Genomic DNA, 19,301 nt, shown 5'->3' on the forward strand with positions numbered 1-19,301 from the left:
GGAGCCAACTGTGCTATTTGGAAAGTGTTGCATTGTTTAAATTATTGATAGCCACACTGGGCTAAATGAAGCACGGTAGTATATTTTTTAGACATAAATCGAGCCTTTGATGAAATGAGGTCTCATGACATCATTTCTCCAGCTATTAAATATTTGCTGAGAAATGAAAAGAAAGATCCTTGTGTTAGCTCTGCATGTCGGCGTCCAACATTAATTCCTGCGCTAAAAGCCTGTGAGCCACTTTAAGCTTCAACCCTGAGCGATTCCAGCCAATTTCAGCTAAATCAGTGATTTCACTAAGTGACTCAATCAAAGAGGTGAATTTATTAACCAAATGCAAGGGCAGGGCAAGGCACTGTAATTGTTCTGTAGGACGAAAAGTGCACTTCCAGGTGAATCCACTCAAGCAACCAAACCAGTTTATTCAAATACCATTCAAAAGGCCAGCGCTTCCATTAGGCCATTGTGCTGAAGTAAGATTCGAGTGTCTGATTGGCAATCACTTCCTCTCAGCCTCAAAAAAAAAAGCAAAGGCAAACCCGCTCTCAGCAGATCTTGCCAAGAAGATATAGCAAAAGGGCTGCCTTTGGGTCTCCGTAAGTCAGAAATGACATGAAGGCATCCAACATCTTTATGTCCTGAATCTTGCTGTAAATACTTTGGAGACATAGATCTATTTCTGTGTACATTTTGTAGTGAAAAAATCACCCAGATTAGGATTTTTCCCCCTCTTCCTCATTAATGAAGAACTGAATGCCTTGTTCTCTAAACTATTGAGAAATCTGCCCTCTAGCGTTAAGCATCTTTCATTGAAACATGAATAAATCCTTAGCACGTTTTGCGGAAACAACAAGTCAGCCAAGGACAGCAACTGTTAATTTTGACTTGGTTAAGCATTCTTATTCACACCCTTATTTTCTCAAGCAAATTCACATTTTTCATGGCAATATTTGAAAATCCTGTTATGTTACGATGAAATGCAATACATTATAAAAAGAACCGAAACCTGATTTTACAGACACGGTGATGTGCATGTGTGGGAAAAAGTTAAAGAGAAAAATCATACACAGTCTTTTGGGATGCAAGTGTTCATTACAAATGTTTATATGTTTTTAATCTGCTCTGTTCTATATGTCGTATTTGCACAACTGTTTTATCTGGTTTTAATTGATGACATGTGTTTTATTACTATGTTTTAGGCGGTATTGAATTTTGCCGGAGTTGTAAGCCGCCTTGATTCCCCCATGGGGTGAGAAAGACAGAATATAAATGAAGTAAATAATAAATAAATATAAGCCAAACCACAACATTTCAGGATTTTGGGCTTCAGATTATTTCTGTTCCAAGTAAGAAGTTGTGTGCAATTTGGAAATGAATTCTCCAAATGTGTACTCAGCATGAACACATGAGATAATTTCCATTTTTGGTGATACTTCCTTGCAATCCAAGTTTAGATACGAAGAACACCTTTTGGAAAGGCAACTAATGTTTGGAAGTGGAATGGTTTTGGATTTCAGTTTCCCCCCAGATTTTGGAATATCTGTGTTTATACAGGCAATATAATGAGATCTCTTGCAGAAGGGACCCAAGTCTAAACATAAAATTAATTTTTGTTTCATGCACAGCATATAAATGTAGTCTGATATTATCCAATATTTTAGATCATTTAATGCACAAAACAAAGTTTGCATGCATTGAACCATCAGAAAGCAGTATTGGCCCTTAGCCACCGAAGCAGGCAGTTTTGGAGTATAAGAAATGCTAAAACTGTAAATAGAATCATTGCCTTTCCTTCATGCATACATGTGACAGCAATCATGTTATTACCGGTACTACTTTGGCCAAAATGAAGAATGAAAAAATGCATGTCCTTTTTGAATTATACTCTTCCTCCTATCTTACCCTTTGAATTCCATAATGAAAGAAAAGCAGGATATAAATAAAATAAAACAATTGTTAATTTGTATATATTTTACTATTTCTTGCCTTTCAGGCTATAATAGATACACATACTTTTATAAGACAAACTACAGTAGAGTCTCACTTATCCAAGCTAAATGGGCTGGCAGAAGCTTGGATAAGCGAATATCTTGGATAATAAGGAAACGCCTATTAAACATCAAATTAGGTTATGATTTTACAAATTAAGCACCAAAACATCATGTTATATAACAAATTTGTCAGAAAAAGTAGTTCAATACGCAGTAATGTTATGTTGTAATTACTGTATTTACGAATTTAGCACCAAAATATGATATATTGAAAACATTGACTACAAAAATGGCTTGGATAAGCGAGGCTTGGATAAGTGAGACTCTACTGTATTACAGTTTTTAAAAGAAAAGTTGTAATATACTCACAATGATTGAACCATTCTTAAAAGTCTATCTTGGTTTTAAGGACTAAAGATGAAAAGAATGCACGTGGGGCTGCCTTTGAAGATAGTTGGGAAGCTTCAACTGGTCCAGAGATTGGCAGCCAGGTTGCTAATTATGTTGTCGACCGCGTTTTAGGGGATCGGGGCCCTTAAGGAGAGACCCGATCCGGTCCTGAGAGAACGGACCTTGGCGGAGCCAAAAGGAGAATACGAGCCGCAATACAACCTGAAGCCTAAATGAAGAAGGTCCGCCAAAGTTGAAGGAAAATCCGCCAAGGAATCTTTATTGAGCAATTCAGCTGAAGAGGACTCTAGTAGCGATCATTCGACTTACTAGAAGTACCATACAATCAAAATAAAGCCATATTTATACAAAATTTCAGTCTGACAGCCCTTTGAATTTCCCGCCCTGCTTCCCCGCCTATCTGATCGTTGATAGGCTAGAAGGTTGAACGAGGCGGGCTTTCGTTTCCCGCCTCGCTCCGTTGGCCCAATAGAAAGCTGCCTTACGTCTCCACTCGGGCCAATCAGGAGAGAGAAGGCGGGAGTTAGCGAAACAATGAGGTGACAGGGACAGGAGCCAGAGGATTAAATCCTGCTAGACTGATTTCTAAAGGGTGCTATTTTATTAATGGCAGCAATCAAGGATGTCCAGGTTTCTGTCACGTATACAGATTTTAGATATGCCTTGGGTGTCAGAGATGGAAGCAAAGATGGGTGGTGATGAGCCATATTGACAGGCTCTGCAGGGCGCCTTCCTGAGGTGTCCTGGATATTTCTTTGGGTGAGCTATGACAATGTTTGCCTTGGGGCGAATCACCTTTAGGTCAACAACTCCGAATTCAGTGACTCAAGCCCTATATTGTCCATGCAATTTGAATTTGATTGGATTTAGCGGTGGCAGATTATCCTTTTGTTTTTGGGAAAGGAAGCCTGGGTCATAGGAAATGGGATAGGTCCTGGGGTTCATGTTGAGTTCAAAATATTTCCTATTTGATTTCATGATTTGACAATTATATGAAATAAAATGAAAAATAAAATAAAGTTGGAATATAACCCAGGCTGGGAAAAATACATATTTTCCGGGGATTCCAAAGAGTACAAATACATATAGGCAGATAGATAGACTTCATGGAAATAAGGGAGAATTCATAAAAGTGAGTTACATTTCATAAAGGGGAATCATGAATGATATAAACAATTGAAAATATTTGATAAGAACGAAGTTCATAACATCTGGAGAACCCAGCATGGAAATTCATAAAAGTGGAGTTTTAGCAGCATGATTTTACAATTCATGAAGTTGTTATCTCTTGCCTCAGGCTAAAAGGTCAAACACCTTTTGTGCAGAGAGTTTTAGTAAACCACAGTAAACTCAAGTAAAAAGTCTCAATCACCTTCTACTATAAATATATGGAATATAGAACATAAAGTCTTGATTTTTGAACTATCTTTTACAAAGTCCTGGGGGGGGGGGTGGTCACCTCGATCACAACTGGAGCTCTGTATAGGGAGAAAACTACTCCCATGCTGTGGCAGCTCCACTGACTGCTGGTATGTTTCCAGGCTAAATACCAAGTGCTGGTCATTACCTTTAAAGCCCTAAATGGTTTGGGCCCAGACTATCTGACAAACCACATCTCCAAACCAGCTCGGATGCTGCGGTCAGCGGAGGAGGCCCTGCTCTCGGTCCCACTCGTCTCAAGAGTGGCTGGTGGGAACGAGAGATGGGGCCCCGCTTTTGGAACTCCCTCCCCAAAGAAATAAAAACGGTCCCCTCTCCTGTTTAAAAAACCTTTAAAAACTCATCTATGCTCTCTAGCTTATGGAGAGAAAGAGGAATAGAACATATTTAGGTATAAGCTCATCTGGAAACTAGTGACTCATCCTGGCTTTTGGCTGCTGTAAATCATTCATTAATTTAATGCATTTTAGTTGATTAGATTTTTATTATGTCGTGTGATTGATTTAGATCTACCATGTCTATTTAATTACTTACCCTTTTGGCTAGTTACTATAAGTTTGTATTGATGCATTTGTTTACTGTTGATTTGGTTTGTTTCTATTGTTTATTATGGGCAATGACTGTTTGTCATCTTTTGTTGGAAATCGCCCAAAGTCCCCCTGGGGAGATAGGGCAGGTTATAAAGTTATCATCATCATCATCATTAGAATAATGGTGTTGCCTAAAAGATATGGAGCCAGCTTGACATTTGAATTCCAGAATTGTAGTGGTGCTACTGAAAATGCCCGGCCTTGTGTACTTCCTCATCAAGCTAGATTCTCAGGATGGTGGCAGAGGTAACAAAGCCCCCAACAGAAATTACCAAATTCAAGATAGATTCATGTTATTTATATAGCGCCATCAGCCTTTCGGGTGTTTTATATAAGACATTTGTAACTGTTAATCTGACAATGCTCTGTCCTCGGGGTTAAAAGGATAAAAGTAAAAAAGGATAACAATAGGAGAGGGGATTAATCCAGCAGATACTGACTGTTCTTCTCCTCCCTCTGAGGCCAGAGCAGCGGCAATTTGGATGGAGAGGTGGCCTTTTCATGTTTTTGAAGCTAGGCAGGATGGAACGGTGCCTGCCTTTTATTCACTTCGTCTGACCACATTAGGAGTAGCAAAGTCGGCCCATCCTCTGTTCAGATATCAGCCAACAAGCCAATGCCTTAAATCAAGAAATAGTTTCCAAAGATCTACAGAGATATTCACAGGACCACCTCAGCAAGCAAGAGTCCAAAAGTGGCAGGTTAAAACCCCAAACCTCAATCAGTGGCTGATACCAGATGAGGAACTCCCCTCTGGGTACACAGAAGACTGGTCAACTTGGAAGGAGCTAAACGGACTGTGCTCTGGCACCATAAGATGCAGAATCGATCTTAAGAAATAGGGCTACAAAGTAGAGTCCATGACACGCGAGTGTGGAGAAGAGCAAACCACATACCACTTACTACAATGCAGTCTGGGCCCTGCCACATGTACAATGGAGGACCTTCTTACAGCAACACCAGAGGCACTCGAAGTGGCCAGCTTCTGGTCAAAAGAAATTTAGTATAGTGTGAAGTTTTTAACTTTGTGATTTTTAAAATACATTATAACTGTATTTATCAATATGCTTCCGACATGATAAATTTTAAAAAAACAGAAGCATCTTTTCTATTATCTAATCTCAACCTGTTTATGACTTTGTATGTCAAATCAAGCACAATGAACCAAGTTGGGAATCAAACTGGAAGTTGGCACACTTGATGAAAGGGCAGTGATGAAATCCCAATTCTAAACCATGGCTGAGGTACCCCAAATGTGGTATAGAGAATAGGGTTTTTGACACACCTGGATAGCAGCAACAGTCCAAAAGTCCAGATGATTCTATGAAAAGTCAGTCTTTTGGATGTTTCATTGTTTCTTGTTCACCAGATTAATAGGTGACACTGGGGTAGACAATGTTTGGCTTTCCAAATATTGTTGGACTCAACAACTGCCATCTACTACTGCGTTTGCCAGCTGGGATGGGCAGATGTTATAGTTCAAAAATTCTGGAGGTCTCTAAGTTGCTCAATTTATTCAGAATCAAAATGAAGATACCACATTTTGGACACAAGGAAGCTATAGCCCTGGAATGACTCTTCAATCAAGCCTTTGGGAATATTTAGCCCCTAGTTGTCCTACGTAGTAATCACACATCCTGCACTTTATCCCATGCCCTTTCTCCACTGTTTCAGTGGTGCCATGGTGCCAGTAATTTACTGCCCTAATTAGAGGATCGCAGCTTGATTGAGTCGGAACTGAAGTTTTATATGTTGCATATATTTTATTTTATAGTATTTTATACTGTATTCATTTTTTTGTTGTTTTTAGGCATCTTGTGCCATTTCTAAGCTGCCCCGAGTCCCTTTGGGGAGATGGTGGCGGGATAGAAGAATACAGTTATTATTATATTATTATTACAAGACCTGAATAGGGCTGCTGAGGATCAGGGCTCATGAAGGTCTCTTTAAGTCAAAGCCAGTTTGAAACTGAAAAAATTGCTCATTGCTTGGACAAAAGTGGTCCAAGGCACATAACTGCCAATCTAATTATATTTACAATAAAGTGACTTCGGACATGATTTGTTGCATATTTATCAAAACAACTAGTTACTCTTGTATTCAATAATTAATCCAATTCATGACATTATATGTAGTTTATTTTCCATCTGAGTTAAAGAAAAGGCAAAGATTTCTCCAAAGATTTCTGCAGATTTTGAAACAATTTTCTGTATATATCTGTGGCAACCTTTTAAAAAATAGATTTTACTCTTTGGGATAACAAGCCAGAGACAGGAAATACACACCACGTTTTTCTTGCTCCAAAGCAGCTCCAAACTAGTAACATATAAAGGTATCTCTTCTATACAAGAGGTTCTTTATTAAATTGGAAAGTTGGGGAGAAATCCACATGTAATCCAAGTGTCCTTCAGTTAAAGATATAATTATGTTTTACATTTCCGTTTTTTCCCAACTGCTTTTTTCTGTAACTTTCTTGCTTTCATTTTTTGTACACCAGTCTTTACAGTCGAAGATGGCGATTTTAAAATTATTTCTGTGTCCTCGCTGTCTTCTGGCTGGGATTTTCGGCGTTCAAAAAATGTTGGTGTACACACCGGAGTAGGATCCTGGACAGGACAGAGAAAAGGATGCTAATTACAGTAGAGTCTCACTTATCCAACACCCACTTATCCAACGTTCTGGATTATCCAACGCATTTTTGTAGTCAATGTTTTCAAAACATCATGATATTTTGGTGCTAAATTCGTAAATACAGTAATTACTACATAGCATTACTGCGTATTGAACTACTTTTTCTGTCAAATTTGTTGTATAACATGATGTTTTGGTGCTTAATTTATAAAATCATAACCTAATTTGACGTTTAATAGGCTTTTCCTTAATCCCTCCTTATTATCCAACGTATTTGCTCATCCAATGTTCTGCCGGCCCGTTTATGTTGGATAAGTGAGACTCTACTGTATTACAAATGTGCTAATTGTTCAGGAAGCTGAAGTAATTTCTAACAAGAAAATTGCTTTGGTTAAGGTAATGTCTATTACTTGGGGGGAAAATCCTTTTAATCATACAGTAGTCTCTCACTTATCCAAGCCTCTGGATTATCCAAGCCATTTTTGTAGTCAATGTTTTCAACATATCGTGATATTTGGGTGCTAAATTCGTAAATACAGTAATTACAACATAACATTACTGTGTGCTGAACTACTTTTTGTCAAATTTGTTGTATAACATGATGTTTTGGTGCTTAATATGTAAAATCATAACCTAATTTGATGTTTAATAGGCTTTTCCTTAATCCCTCCTTATTATCCAAGATATTCACTTATCCAAGCTTCTGCCGGCCCGTTTATCTTGGATAAGTGAGACTCTACTGTATTTATTTTATGAGAACAACTGTGAGAACTCTTGGAATTTTTAATTGAACTGAGCATTGCCATTTTTATTACTATAATTCCTATGCCTACATCAAAACATTCTCTGGTCTAGGAATTACACAGAAGTAATAAATGTATGGCATTTAGGATTGCCTAATTTAGACCAATTATGGCTAAACATACAGGGAAGGCACAGGAGTCTTGCAATGCTTCTGTTTCTTGAGGGTATGTAAGGACTTTGTATTCAATTCTTCAAAGATCTCAAGGGCTGCCCCAGATAGGAGGGCTTGCTTCCTGCTGCCCCAGAGGACAGGATCAGCTCTAATAGTTGAACTTACAGGTGGTTAGATTTAAACTGAACATTAGAAGGAACATGTTGACAGTAATAACAGTTTGGCAATGGAACTAGTTGCTTAAGGAGTTAATAAGGTTTCCTTCTCTGGATGACTTCGAAAGGAAGCAGGCCACCCGCCTGCTGGGGTTAGTTTAGCTGGAGATTCTGAGGGGTTGGAGCCAATGGCCCACGAGGCCCCTTCCCACTCTAAGATACATGGAAATATTTACCAAATTGCATTATTTTGATAGTAACTGGCTTCTATTGTCCTATAGGCAAATGACAATAATTTTAGAATAATCCAAAAGATAAGCTCTTTCTTACTAAATAAATTATCACAATCAGCACCTTACCTCACTATTCACAGACACGTTCAAATCTGATGCAGAAGTCTTCTTTTTCTTTGCCAGAGAAATATCAGCAGCCTATGAAAAAAGAATTTCCTCATCAACGAAGTTTTCATTTGAACTTGCCTTTTTAATTTTAAAAATGTTTATTGGAGCTAGCTATTTAATGTTCTTAACACCCCGACTTTGTCTCACATCCCATAGATAAGCAGACAAAAGTATGCAAAAGGCCTTATTAAGACTTATTAAGGTAATGCAAAAGAATGGAGTATTATTATTCTTATTTATTTGTATCCCGCTTTTCTCCCAAGGGTGGGACTAAAAGCGGCAAACAATGGTTAAAACAGAATTTACATAACACAAAAGCAAACATAAAACAGATAAACAAATAACATATTACATAAACCATATAAATGGTTACAGAGCTCAATTTCGGTTCCAACTGAAAGCATAGGGCCACACATTAGATTAAAAAGATATAATCCATATAATCTTGCATGCAGTTTCACAAATTGCTAGAATGCCTTTCAAAACAAAAAGAGAACCAATGTAATCTAACTTTACAAAAGGTTTTCTGCTTATTAAATTGGATGTTATAATTACTCATTATGGGGTCCCAATTTGAACAAACTAACCTAATTGGGTTTCAATATACATCTAAGGCCCTTTCTACATTGCCATATAAAATCCAGATTATCTGGATTATATGGCAGTGTAGACTCGTATAATCCAGTTCAGATAATGTGGATTATCAACTTTGATAATCTGGAACATATGGCAGTGGAAATCCAGCCCTAGTGATATATGAAATGGTCCTGAGACTCCAACTGTTCAACAATAATACAAACCAAATTCCTGCTTAAATATATTATTTGAAATTAGTCACATTAATTATCAAGTTTGTATTAATCTTTCTCTTTGCCGTTACAGTTTTGACCAGAAATAGATTTACTTACAAAACCAGGAAAATCATAATCTATCCCTTTCTCTGCCAGTCTTTTTCTCAACTGCCTCTCCTTCTTTAACAAACGCAGAGTCATTTTTGCACTCTCTTTGGCTGTTCTCTTCCGATTATAGCGCTTCACTGCTGGATATGTTGGCCTCGTGAATTTTTTCTCACTGCCCTTGAAGAGGGCTGGATGGACTTTTTCAGGTGGCATAAAGTGACCTGCAATATGTAAACATATAACAAATGTGAATCACAGAGCTACAGAAAAAAAGGAACGGCTTTCCTCCAAACGTATAATAATTTTCATTTTAGTTCTGTACTGCCCAATACAAACCACTTTAAATATCCCGGCACCTCAATCTTTACATACTCGGGCACCTCAATCTTCTTCACACCGCCCTTTGCTGCAGGAACAATTACAGCACTTCATATTATGCCTCTCAGAAACCCATGAATCCCAGTATACATGGGGTACAATTCCCTTTGGGCCAATCCGATGTGATGTTTGAGTGTTGGACTGTAGAAAACAGAATCTGAATCCCATTGAGATTCACTTGAAATCTACTGAACAATCTTGAGCAAAGCACATCCTCTCAGATGGAAGATAAGAAAAAACCCCTCTTGCAAAGAAAACATTGTGAAAGAAAGCCGTTGGTCAGAAGCACACAACAATAAAAATCAAGGCATCCTCTATTCCCCCCACCCTTTCTTTTGCTTTTTAATATACCATATACTCTTCTTGCTCTGTGCATGAGGTTTGGTGACAGAGGGATTCAATGTAGTTTCCAGTTCTACAATCAGTTGTTATCTTATTCCCTCTGCCCCAAGAATGCTCAAAGGAGCAAAGTATTTAAAGGCTACAGTTATGAGGCCACTGATTCTGTGCATTTTTAGAGCAAAACAGTAACTGGCAAGAAGAGGGCAAAGAGACAGGATAATGAAGATCTGGATAAGAGAAAAGGCTAAATGACAGACAGGCTTGAAGGAAAATTTTAACTATGTTAAACATTATTTTGAGAAACACACATATACTCACATTTCAAAATTCTTTCTCCAAACAGATAGTTGTTCATGGTGTCAGCAACAATCTTAGCAACTTCATCATATTCAAATTCGACAAATGCATAACCTTTGCTGCCTCCAGTCTGTTAATAAGGATAAAAAACAAAGAATATGGAAGCTGAGAAGCATATTTTATCTTTAATACACAGAGTTTTGAATTACAAAATGATTGCAAGTGCTTTCATCTTCTTGTTAACTGCTTTTATTTTCCATAAATGATCTTTGTACTTCTAAAAATAAAACTCTACAAAAAGATACTTAATTGTATGAATTTTTGAAATAACTAAAAACACACCCATTAATTTTCTGAAGAGAAAGCTTATGAAGCAAACCATGCAAAACAGAAAAATGTGTCTTCAAATATGAGAAAATCATTAGAAAAATTAACATTTTAAATTCTTGCCTTTTTGCTCCTTGAAAGGCGAAGCCTTGTGACAGTTCCAAACTGACTGAAGTATTCTCTCAGCTGTGGTTCATAAAGACCCCTTGGGAGATGACCCACATAAATAACACCAGGAGTCTGTTTATCAGCCTGCAATATGGTATAACAAAATTAGTAAACATGGCAGTCATCTATTTTAGGGCTGCATTTGGATATCTGATTAGTAAGGTGCTTTGAATCTCCCTGAGAGAAAAAGTGGGGTATAAATAAATGTGATAATGATAATTATCTGTGATTTAGGTCTGTGAGGAGTGAGCAACATAACCCTCCAATACCAAGTCCCATAAGCACTTTATTAGAACTAAGATCGTATATCGCACTCTGCACTTGCCCTATAAGCCCTATATATCACCTGTCACATCAGCACTTTTAATCTTGTACCCATTACTCTGGCCCGGCCCAGTTTTATTGTGTTTCGCGTATTGTTTATTGCTTGTTGTTTATACTGTTTTAATTGTTTTTAATTTGCCTTTTGTTTTGTATTGTTATATTGTGTGTTGAGGCCGTGGCCTATGTAAGCCGCATCGAGTCCTTCGGGAGATGCTAGCGGGGTACAAATAAAGTTTAATAATAATAATAATAATTATGTTTATTTATACCATGCTTTTTCTCTCCACAAGGAGACTCAAAGCAGCTTCATATCCCAGTGTATGGTGTATAACTACATAATGCAAAGCCTCCATGACGAAAGTAACCAGGAGTGAACTGTGCGATTCTTTGAAAAGAAAGCAGTCTAGGAACCATTCTCTTTCCGTGTACAGTTGTGCTTTTACAAAACAAACAAACAAAAAAGTTGTTTGTACAAAAAGTATCCAGCAAATCCAGTACTTTTAGCTCTAAGAGTAAAACAATATTAGGACCAAAAATATCTGCTACTGTTTTTGATGGTACTACAAAGCAGCAAAAGAATAAAAGAACTCTGGTTAATAGCAAAATCGAATGGATCTACACTGTAGAATGAATGTGGCTTGACACCACTAGCACTACTGGTGTCTTGACAAACTCCAACTCTCATGAGCCATGGCAGCTAATGTCACTAAGGTGTGAAGATAAAAAAAATCTTAATGTATGAAAACAAATCCAAGAAGACTAATAAGAATAGGGCTAACACAGAAATGTATTCATTTGGCCTTCCAATAATCAGCATAGATACAAAAAGCTGTTAAAATATACGTGTATTTCCTGGACGGACAAACTGTAATTTAAGATGGAAGCTGATGTAATCATTATTATTCCGTTTATTCTTCCATATACGTGTAAGTACTCAGCCTTCAGATAAACACTTAAACACCATAGGTAGTAAAATAGTTTAGATGTTTGTGATTTGTAGTTTTAGCATTTGGTTATTTTGTTTTACATTATAGAAGCAGTACATAAAGAGGTTTCCTTTTTTTATAGTAGGTCAGTTAAAAAATCACAATGGCAAGAAATTACAATTGCTACCATTAGCTGTTAAAGCAGGACAGGGTCAATTTCAGCCATCCAGGTGTTATGGACTTCAATTCCCACAATTCCTAGCTGCCTACCGGCTGTTAGGAATTATGGGAGTTGGAGTCCAAAACACCTGGAGGAAAGGCTGAAGTCTGTGCACGCCCAGTGTCACTGCACCCTAAAAGAGTCTGATGGCGTTTCCCAAGCCCACAGCAAAGAGGTTCAAACCACCCCCGAAATTTTTCAGGTCAAAAAAACCAAAACAAACTGGTTTACTCATGAATTTTAACTGATTAACCAAATCCCCATACCAAGTACGTAAGAAGCAAAAATTAAGTGTCCCTTCAGAACTACAAGCACTATGTCAACCAAATTTTGATTATTCACACTATCATTACCTACCTTTCTACCAATTTACATTGCAATAGAAGGAATAACTGAGGTGTCTACCACTGGTTCATCTAATCCAGTGGTTCCCAACCTTTGGGCCTCCGGGTGTTTTGGATTTCAACTCCCAGGAATCCCAGCCAGTTTACCAGTTGTTAGGAACTGTGGAAGCTGAAGTCAAAAAAACCTGGAGGCCAAAGGTTGGGAACCACTGATCTAATCCAAACCCTGTCTGTAATAATAATAAGACTTTATTTATATTCCGCCTTGGGGGACTCGGGCGGATTCCAACAAATAAAAAGGCGAACATTCAATGCAACACATATAACAAATACAACCATGAAAGCTCAAAATAACCCAACATATAAAAGCAAGTTATACCATAACACCTAAAATTAAATAGCACATAACCTATCAAATAAATTATATCATACATAAAACATTAACCTCAAACATCAACATCAATTAGTTGAAGTGTATCATGATCTAATTCTCATCCTTTCCATATGCTAATGAGCAAAGATCCATTTTCAGTTGTTTTTTGAAGGAGAGGAGGAAACAAAGGAAAGCATGGAACAGGAGCAAAGAGATGAAGTCATTGGACTTTATATGAACAAGACTTTCTGATGACCAACTGAAAGCTCAATTAGTGCAAAATCCACAGACTTCATTGCCAGGATATGTATTTCCTGTGGATTAGAAGAGGCACTTAAGATTTCTGCAGATTTCCCTAGTTGGCCTACTCATGTCATGTACAAGATGCGCTCTGTAAGTACAGTGTAATGTTTGGAGGAGAAGCTATGGGTAAAGATGCCCATCAGAAGCTTGGTGCATTGGTTGCTAAACCATTTGCTTTACCATTAAAACAAATTTCAACTTTATTATAACATTATTTCAGGTTTATTGGTTGGTTTGATTGTTTATTTATTTTTGCTAAAGTTCCTTTTTTCTGTTTTTATGCTATTGTTTATGTACTTACTATGTACCATGTATGTACTTAGTATGTCATATTTTGTATTTTAACTATGTTGATTGGGCTCGTCCCGATATAATCCGCCTGAGTCCCTTCGGGGAGATTGAGGTGGGGTACAAAAATAAAGTTATATTATTATTATATGTGAGATGGAGAGATGCAATAGAAGTCTTCAATGGACACCAAAGCATAGTTGTTCTGTACCATCAGAACAACTTGTGCTTGGCTGAAAACTTCTTGCTCATTCCCAGTGGAAAACGTTTTGATGATAAAGGAAATAAGAAGAAAGCAGAAGAAAACAGAAATAGACTTCTGCCAAATGTGGAAATACTGTGCGTTGTGGCCGACAAGAACTGGCTTCAAGAGGGAGCAATGATTCAGGACCGAATACCTGTGAAGCACCTTTTCACAACGATGGTCATTTCTGGGCCTTCAGATCAGGAGACACTGGCCTCAAAAGTCATCTCAGGGGGGAAAAAAGTTTCAACACCTCTCAACTTTCTTTCTGGCCACGGGCCTGGCCTCCCCCCTCCTTCCCTCTCACCTTGCCTTTCTTCACGCGCTGCACCTCCGCCTGGAACTCCCGCTGCCGCTCCGGGTCCAAGGAAAGGAGCGGGGCCGCCTGCTTGGCCTTGGCTTTCGCCTTCGCCGCGGACGGGACTTCGGCTACAGCCGCCATGGCGCCGCCGCAGGAAAAGGAGTCGCTTCTGCCTCACACGGCGTGTGGCTGCTATGAACCGGAAGCCTCCTTTCGTCACTTTCGCTTGGCTGGCTTGGTGCCATTCTAGGAACAAGGGCGACAGAGCAGCGGCCCCTGCTGGTCGGAGGGCGACATTACTGGATAAGGAGTGACTCCAGCATCACATTCACAAATGCAAAGACCTCCATATCCTCGGATTCTATATATAATATAATATAGTATAATATAGAATCATAGAATCATAGAATCATAGAATAGTAGAGTTGGAAGAGACCTCAAGGGCCATCTAGTCCAACCCCCCGCTAAGAAGCAGGAAATCGCATTCAAAGCACCCCCGACAGATGGCCATCCAGCCTCTGCTTAAAAGCCTCCAAAGAAGGAGCCTCCACCACGGCCCGGGGGAGAGAGTTCCACTGCCGAACAGCCCTCACAGTGAGGAAGTTCTTCCTGATGTTCAGGTGGAATCTCCTTTCCTGTAGTTTGAAGCCATTGTTCCGTGTCCTAGTCTGCAGGGCAGCAGAAAATAAGCTTGCTCCCTCCTCCCTATGACTTCCCCTCACATATTTGTACATGGCTATCATGTCTCCTCTCAGCCTTCTCTTCTGCAGGCTAAACATGCCCAGCTCTTTAAGCCTCTCCTCATAGGGCTTGTTCTCCAGACCCTTAATCATTTTAGTTGCCCTCCTCTGGACGCTTTCCAGCTTGTCAGCATCTCCCTTCATCTGCGGTGCCCAAAACTGGACACAGTATTCCAGGTGTGGTCTGACCAAGGCAGAATAGAGGGGGAGCATGACTTCCCTGGATCTAGACGTTATTCCCCTATTGATGCAGGCCAAAATATAATTATATAATATATTCTATAAGTGTAATATATATATGTAATATATTAATATATAATCTATATATATAATATATATTATATAATATATTCTATAAGTGTAATATATATATACAGTAGAGTCTCACTTATCCAACATAAACGGGCCGGCAGAATGTTGGATAAGCAAATATGTTGGATAATAAGGAGGGATTAAGGAAAAGCCTATTAAACATCAAATTAGGTTATGATTTTACAAATTAAGCACCAAAACATCATGTTAGACAACAAATTTGACAGAAAAAGTAGTTCAATACGCAATAATGCTATGTAGCAATTACTGTATTTATGAATTTAGCACCAAAATATCACGATGTATTGAAAACATTGACTACAAAATGCGTTGGATAATCCAGAACATTGGATAAGCGAGTGTTGGATAAGTGAGACTCTACTGTATATGTAATATATTAATATATAATCTATATCTATATATATAAAAGAGTGATGGCATCACGGCAATTCACAAAACAACAAAAGTACAGGCCCCCCAACCTCAAAATTTGACAACACAATCCATCATCCACGCCTCAAGGTTGATACAACAAAAAGAAAAGAAAAATAAAGTCCTAATTAGAGGGAGAGCAATAATTTTTTTATCCAATTGCTGCCAGTTTAGAGGGCTAATCTCTGCCCACTTGGTTGCCTAGCAACCAAGGGACAGCCAGGTTTCAGTTAGGGGACAGGCAGATTTAGGCCTCACTTAGACTTCTTCCACAGATTATCTAATTTGCACTGGATTATATGGCAGTGTAGACTCAAGGCCCTTCCACACAGCTATATAACCCATTTATAATCTTATATTATCTGCTTTGCACTGGATTATCTTGACTCCGCACTACCATATAATCCACTTCAGTGTGCATTTTATACAGCTGTGAAGAAGGGGCCTCAGATAATCCAGTTCTGAGCAGATAATATAAGATTAGAAATATACAGTAGAGTCTCACTTATCCAACGTAAACAGGCCGGCAGGATAAGTGAATATGTTGGATAATAAGAAGGGATTCAGGAAAAGCCAATTAAACATCAAATTAGGTAATCGTTATACAAATTAAGCACCAAAACATCATATTATACAACAAATTTGACAGAAAAAGTAGTTCCATGCGCAGTAATGCTATGTAGTATTTACAGTAGAGTCTCACTTATCCAACACTCGCTTATCCAACGTTCTGGATTATCCAACGCATTTTTGTAGTCAATGCTTTCAATATATCGTGATATTTTGGTGCTAAATTCATAAATACAGTAATTACTATATAGCATTACTGTGTACTGAACTACTTTTTCTGACAAATTTGTTGTCTAACATGATGTTTTGGTGCTTAATTTGTAAAATCATAACTTAATTTGATGTTTAATAGGGTTATCCTTAATTCCTCATTATCCAACATATTCGCTTATCCAACGTTCTGCCGGCCTGTTTATGTTGGATAAGTGAGACTCTACTGTACTGTATTTACAAATTTACCACTAAAATATCACAATGAATTTAAAACACTGACTACAAAAGCATTGATTATGAAAAGGCAGACTGCGTTGGATAATCCAGAACATTGTTTAAGCGAATGTTGGATAAGTGAGATTCTTCTTTAATATGAAATAATTACTGGGATAGAATAATGCAGAACAATATAATCTCTAAAACCAGGACAGTAAATAAACAGGGGAATTCCACACAGGAAACAATCAGGGCCAGCTAACATCTCCAAACAAAGTATTCCCATCATCAAAGTCTGGCAAATCCTGTTTTCTCAGGGCCACAGACAGTAGAAGCACATAAAATATCGCAAACAACATCACTCTGAAAACAAGGGTATTCCAGACAAGAAACAATCAGGGCCAGCTAACACCTCCCAACAAAGTATTCCCATCATCAAAGTCTGGAAAATCCTCTGTTTTCTCAGGGCCACAGACAGTAGAAGCACATAAAATATCGCAAACAACACCACTCTGAAAACAAGGGAATTCCAGACAGGAAACAATCAGGGCCAGCTAACACCTCCCAACAAAAAATGCACTCAGGGAGGAAACAGCCAGGCTTTAAAGCTGCAAGGCCATTACATCCTAATCATTTTTCCTAATTGCAGCATTCATACTTGCCTCCAACAAACAAAAAAAAAACAATCAGAAATATTGTATATTTACAACCTTTAGGAAATAATATCCCCTGATGGCGCAGCGTGTTAAAGCGCTGAGCTGCTGAACTTCTGGACTGAAAGGCCACAGGTTTGAATTGGGGGAGCGGAGAGAGCCCCCACTGTTAGCTCCAGCTTCTGCCAACCCAGAAGTTCGAAAACATGCAAATGCATCAATAGGTACTGGAGAGAAAACATGCATCAATAGGTACTGCTCCGGCGGGAAGGTAACGCCGCTCCATGTAGTCATCCCACATGACCTTGGAGGAGTCTACGGACAACGCCGGCTCTTCGGCTTAGAAATGGAGATGAGCACCAACCTCCAGAGTCAGACATGACTGGACTTAATGTCAGGGGAAAACCTTTACCCTTCACCTTAACTACCACCAATTCCTCAATACTTTATTTCCCATACCACCAGACTTCGCCACAGCAACGCGTGGCCGGGCACAGCTAGTATATAATATATAATCTATATTATATAATATATTCTATAAATGTATAATACTATATATATAATATAAATATATATTATAGTATATAATAATATATGTGTGTGTATGTAAATCACAAAAGCAACCTTTGATTTTGCCATTTTATAGAAGGGTCAACATTTTACTACTTTGTTCCATTATCATAATTGTATATAATATGAGATATATATATATATATATATATACATATAATGTTTAAACTAGGGGAGTGGCGGCATATAAGTTTAAATAATAAATAAATAAATAAAATATCTATCTATCTATATACACACGCATCCTATTATATACAATTATGATAACTGAATATATATATACCCCCCCCATATATATCTGAAAAACAACCTTTCTTTTTGCCATTTTATAGAAAGGTCAACATTTTACTACATCGTTGGGTACTGTTCCACTTTCATCCTTGTATATACAGTAAAGTCTCACTTATCCAATATAAACGGGCCGGCAGAACGCTGGATAAGTGAATATGTTGGATAATAAGGAGGGATTAAGGAAAAGCCTATTAAACATCAAATTAGGTTATGCTTTTACAAATTAAGCACCAAAACATTATGTTATACAACAAATTTGACAGAAAAAGCAGTTCAATACGCAGTAATGCTATGTAGAAATTACTGTATTTACGAACTTGGCACCAAAATATCATGATGTATTGAAAACATTGACTACAAAAAAGCGTTGGATAATCCAGAATGTTGGATAAGCGAGTGTTGGATAAGTGAGACTCTACTGTAATAGGATTTGAGAACTGCAACTCCCATGATTCCAGTTAAAGTGGTGCCAAACTGCATTAATTCTACAATGCAGATGCACCCAAAAAAAGATTGCAACCCTATCCAGCGACATGGGAACATTTTGGGATTAAACTCCCAAGTAAAACATGCAGAAAGTCAATCCTATTCATTTAATCCCTTTCCAACTCCCGTGATTCCAGAAAGTGGTGCCAAACTGCATTAATTCCAGTGTAGATGCACCCAAAAAAGGCTGGAACCCTATTCAGTGATAGGAGTAAACTCCCAAGTAAAACATACAGAAAGTCAATCCTATCCCTTTAATCCCTTCTGAACTCCTAGGGTTCCAGTTCAAGTGGTGCCAAACTGCATTAATTACACAGTGTAGATGCACCCAAAAAAGACTGGAACCCTGTTCAGTGTCATAGAAGTAAAACATGGAAAGAAGTCGAGTAAGACATGCAGAAAGCCAATCCTATCTCTTTGCTTGCCTTTTCTTCCTCCCACCAAAACTACTACAAGGCAACCAAACTTGAATCTTCTGCTATGATTGGGGGGAAAGATGGTAGCGACAAGACCAAATGAAAGCCTATCAGGAAAAGCCCTTCGCGGTAG

The 19,301-nt window shown here is 38.2% G+C and overlaps 1 protein-coding gene across 1 annotated transcript; it reads right to left on the minus strand.

The window, feature by feature from the left end:
• Window positions 1–6,771: 6,771 nt before the first annotated feature.
• On the minus strand, window positions 6,772–14,468 carry nifk (nucleolar protein interacting with the FHA domain of MKI67). The gene is made up of 6 exons (XM_003218117.4): window positions 14,276–14,468; window positions 10,902–11,030; window positions 10,473–10,581; window positions 9,444–9,655; window positions 8,494–8,565; window positions 6,772–7,038 (listed from the first exon to the last, which is right to left on the minus strand). Exons 1-6 carry the CDS (start codon window positions 14,408–14,410, stop codon window positions 6,856–6,858), a joined length of 840 nt encoding a protein of 279 aa, XP_003218165.1. The 5' UTR covers window positions 14,411–14,468; the 3' UTR covers window positions 6,772–6,855.
• Window positions 14,469–19,301: the final 4,833 nt, after the last annotated feature.

The sequence above is a fragment of the Anolis carolinensis genome, chromosome 3, assembly GCF_035594765.1.
Source record: "Anolis carolinensis isolate JA03-04 chromosome 3, rAnoCar3.1.pri, whole genome shotgun sequence".
Taxonomy (NCBI): Eukaryota; Metazoa; Chordata; class Lepidosauria; order Squamata; family Dactyloidae; genus Anolis; species Anolis carolinensis.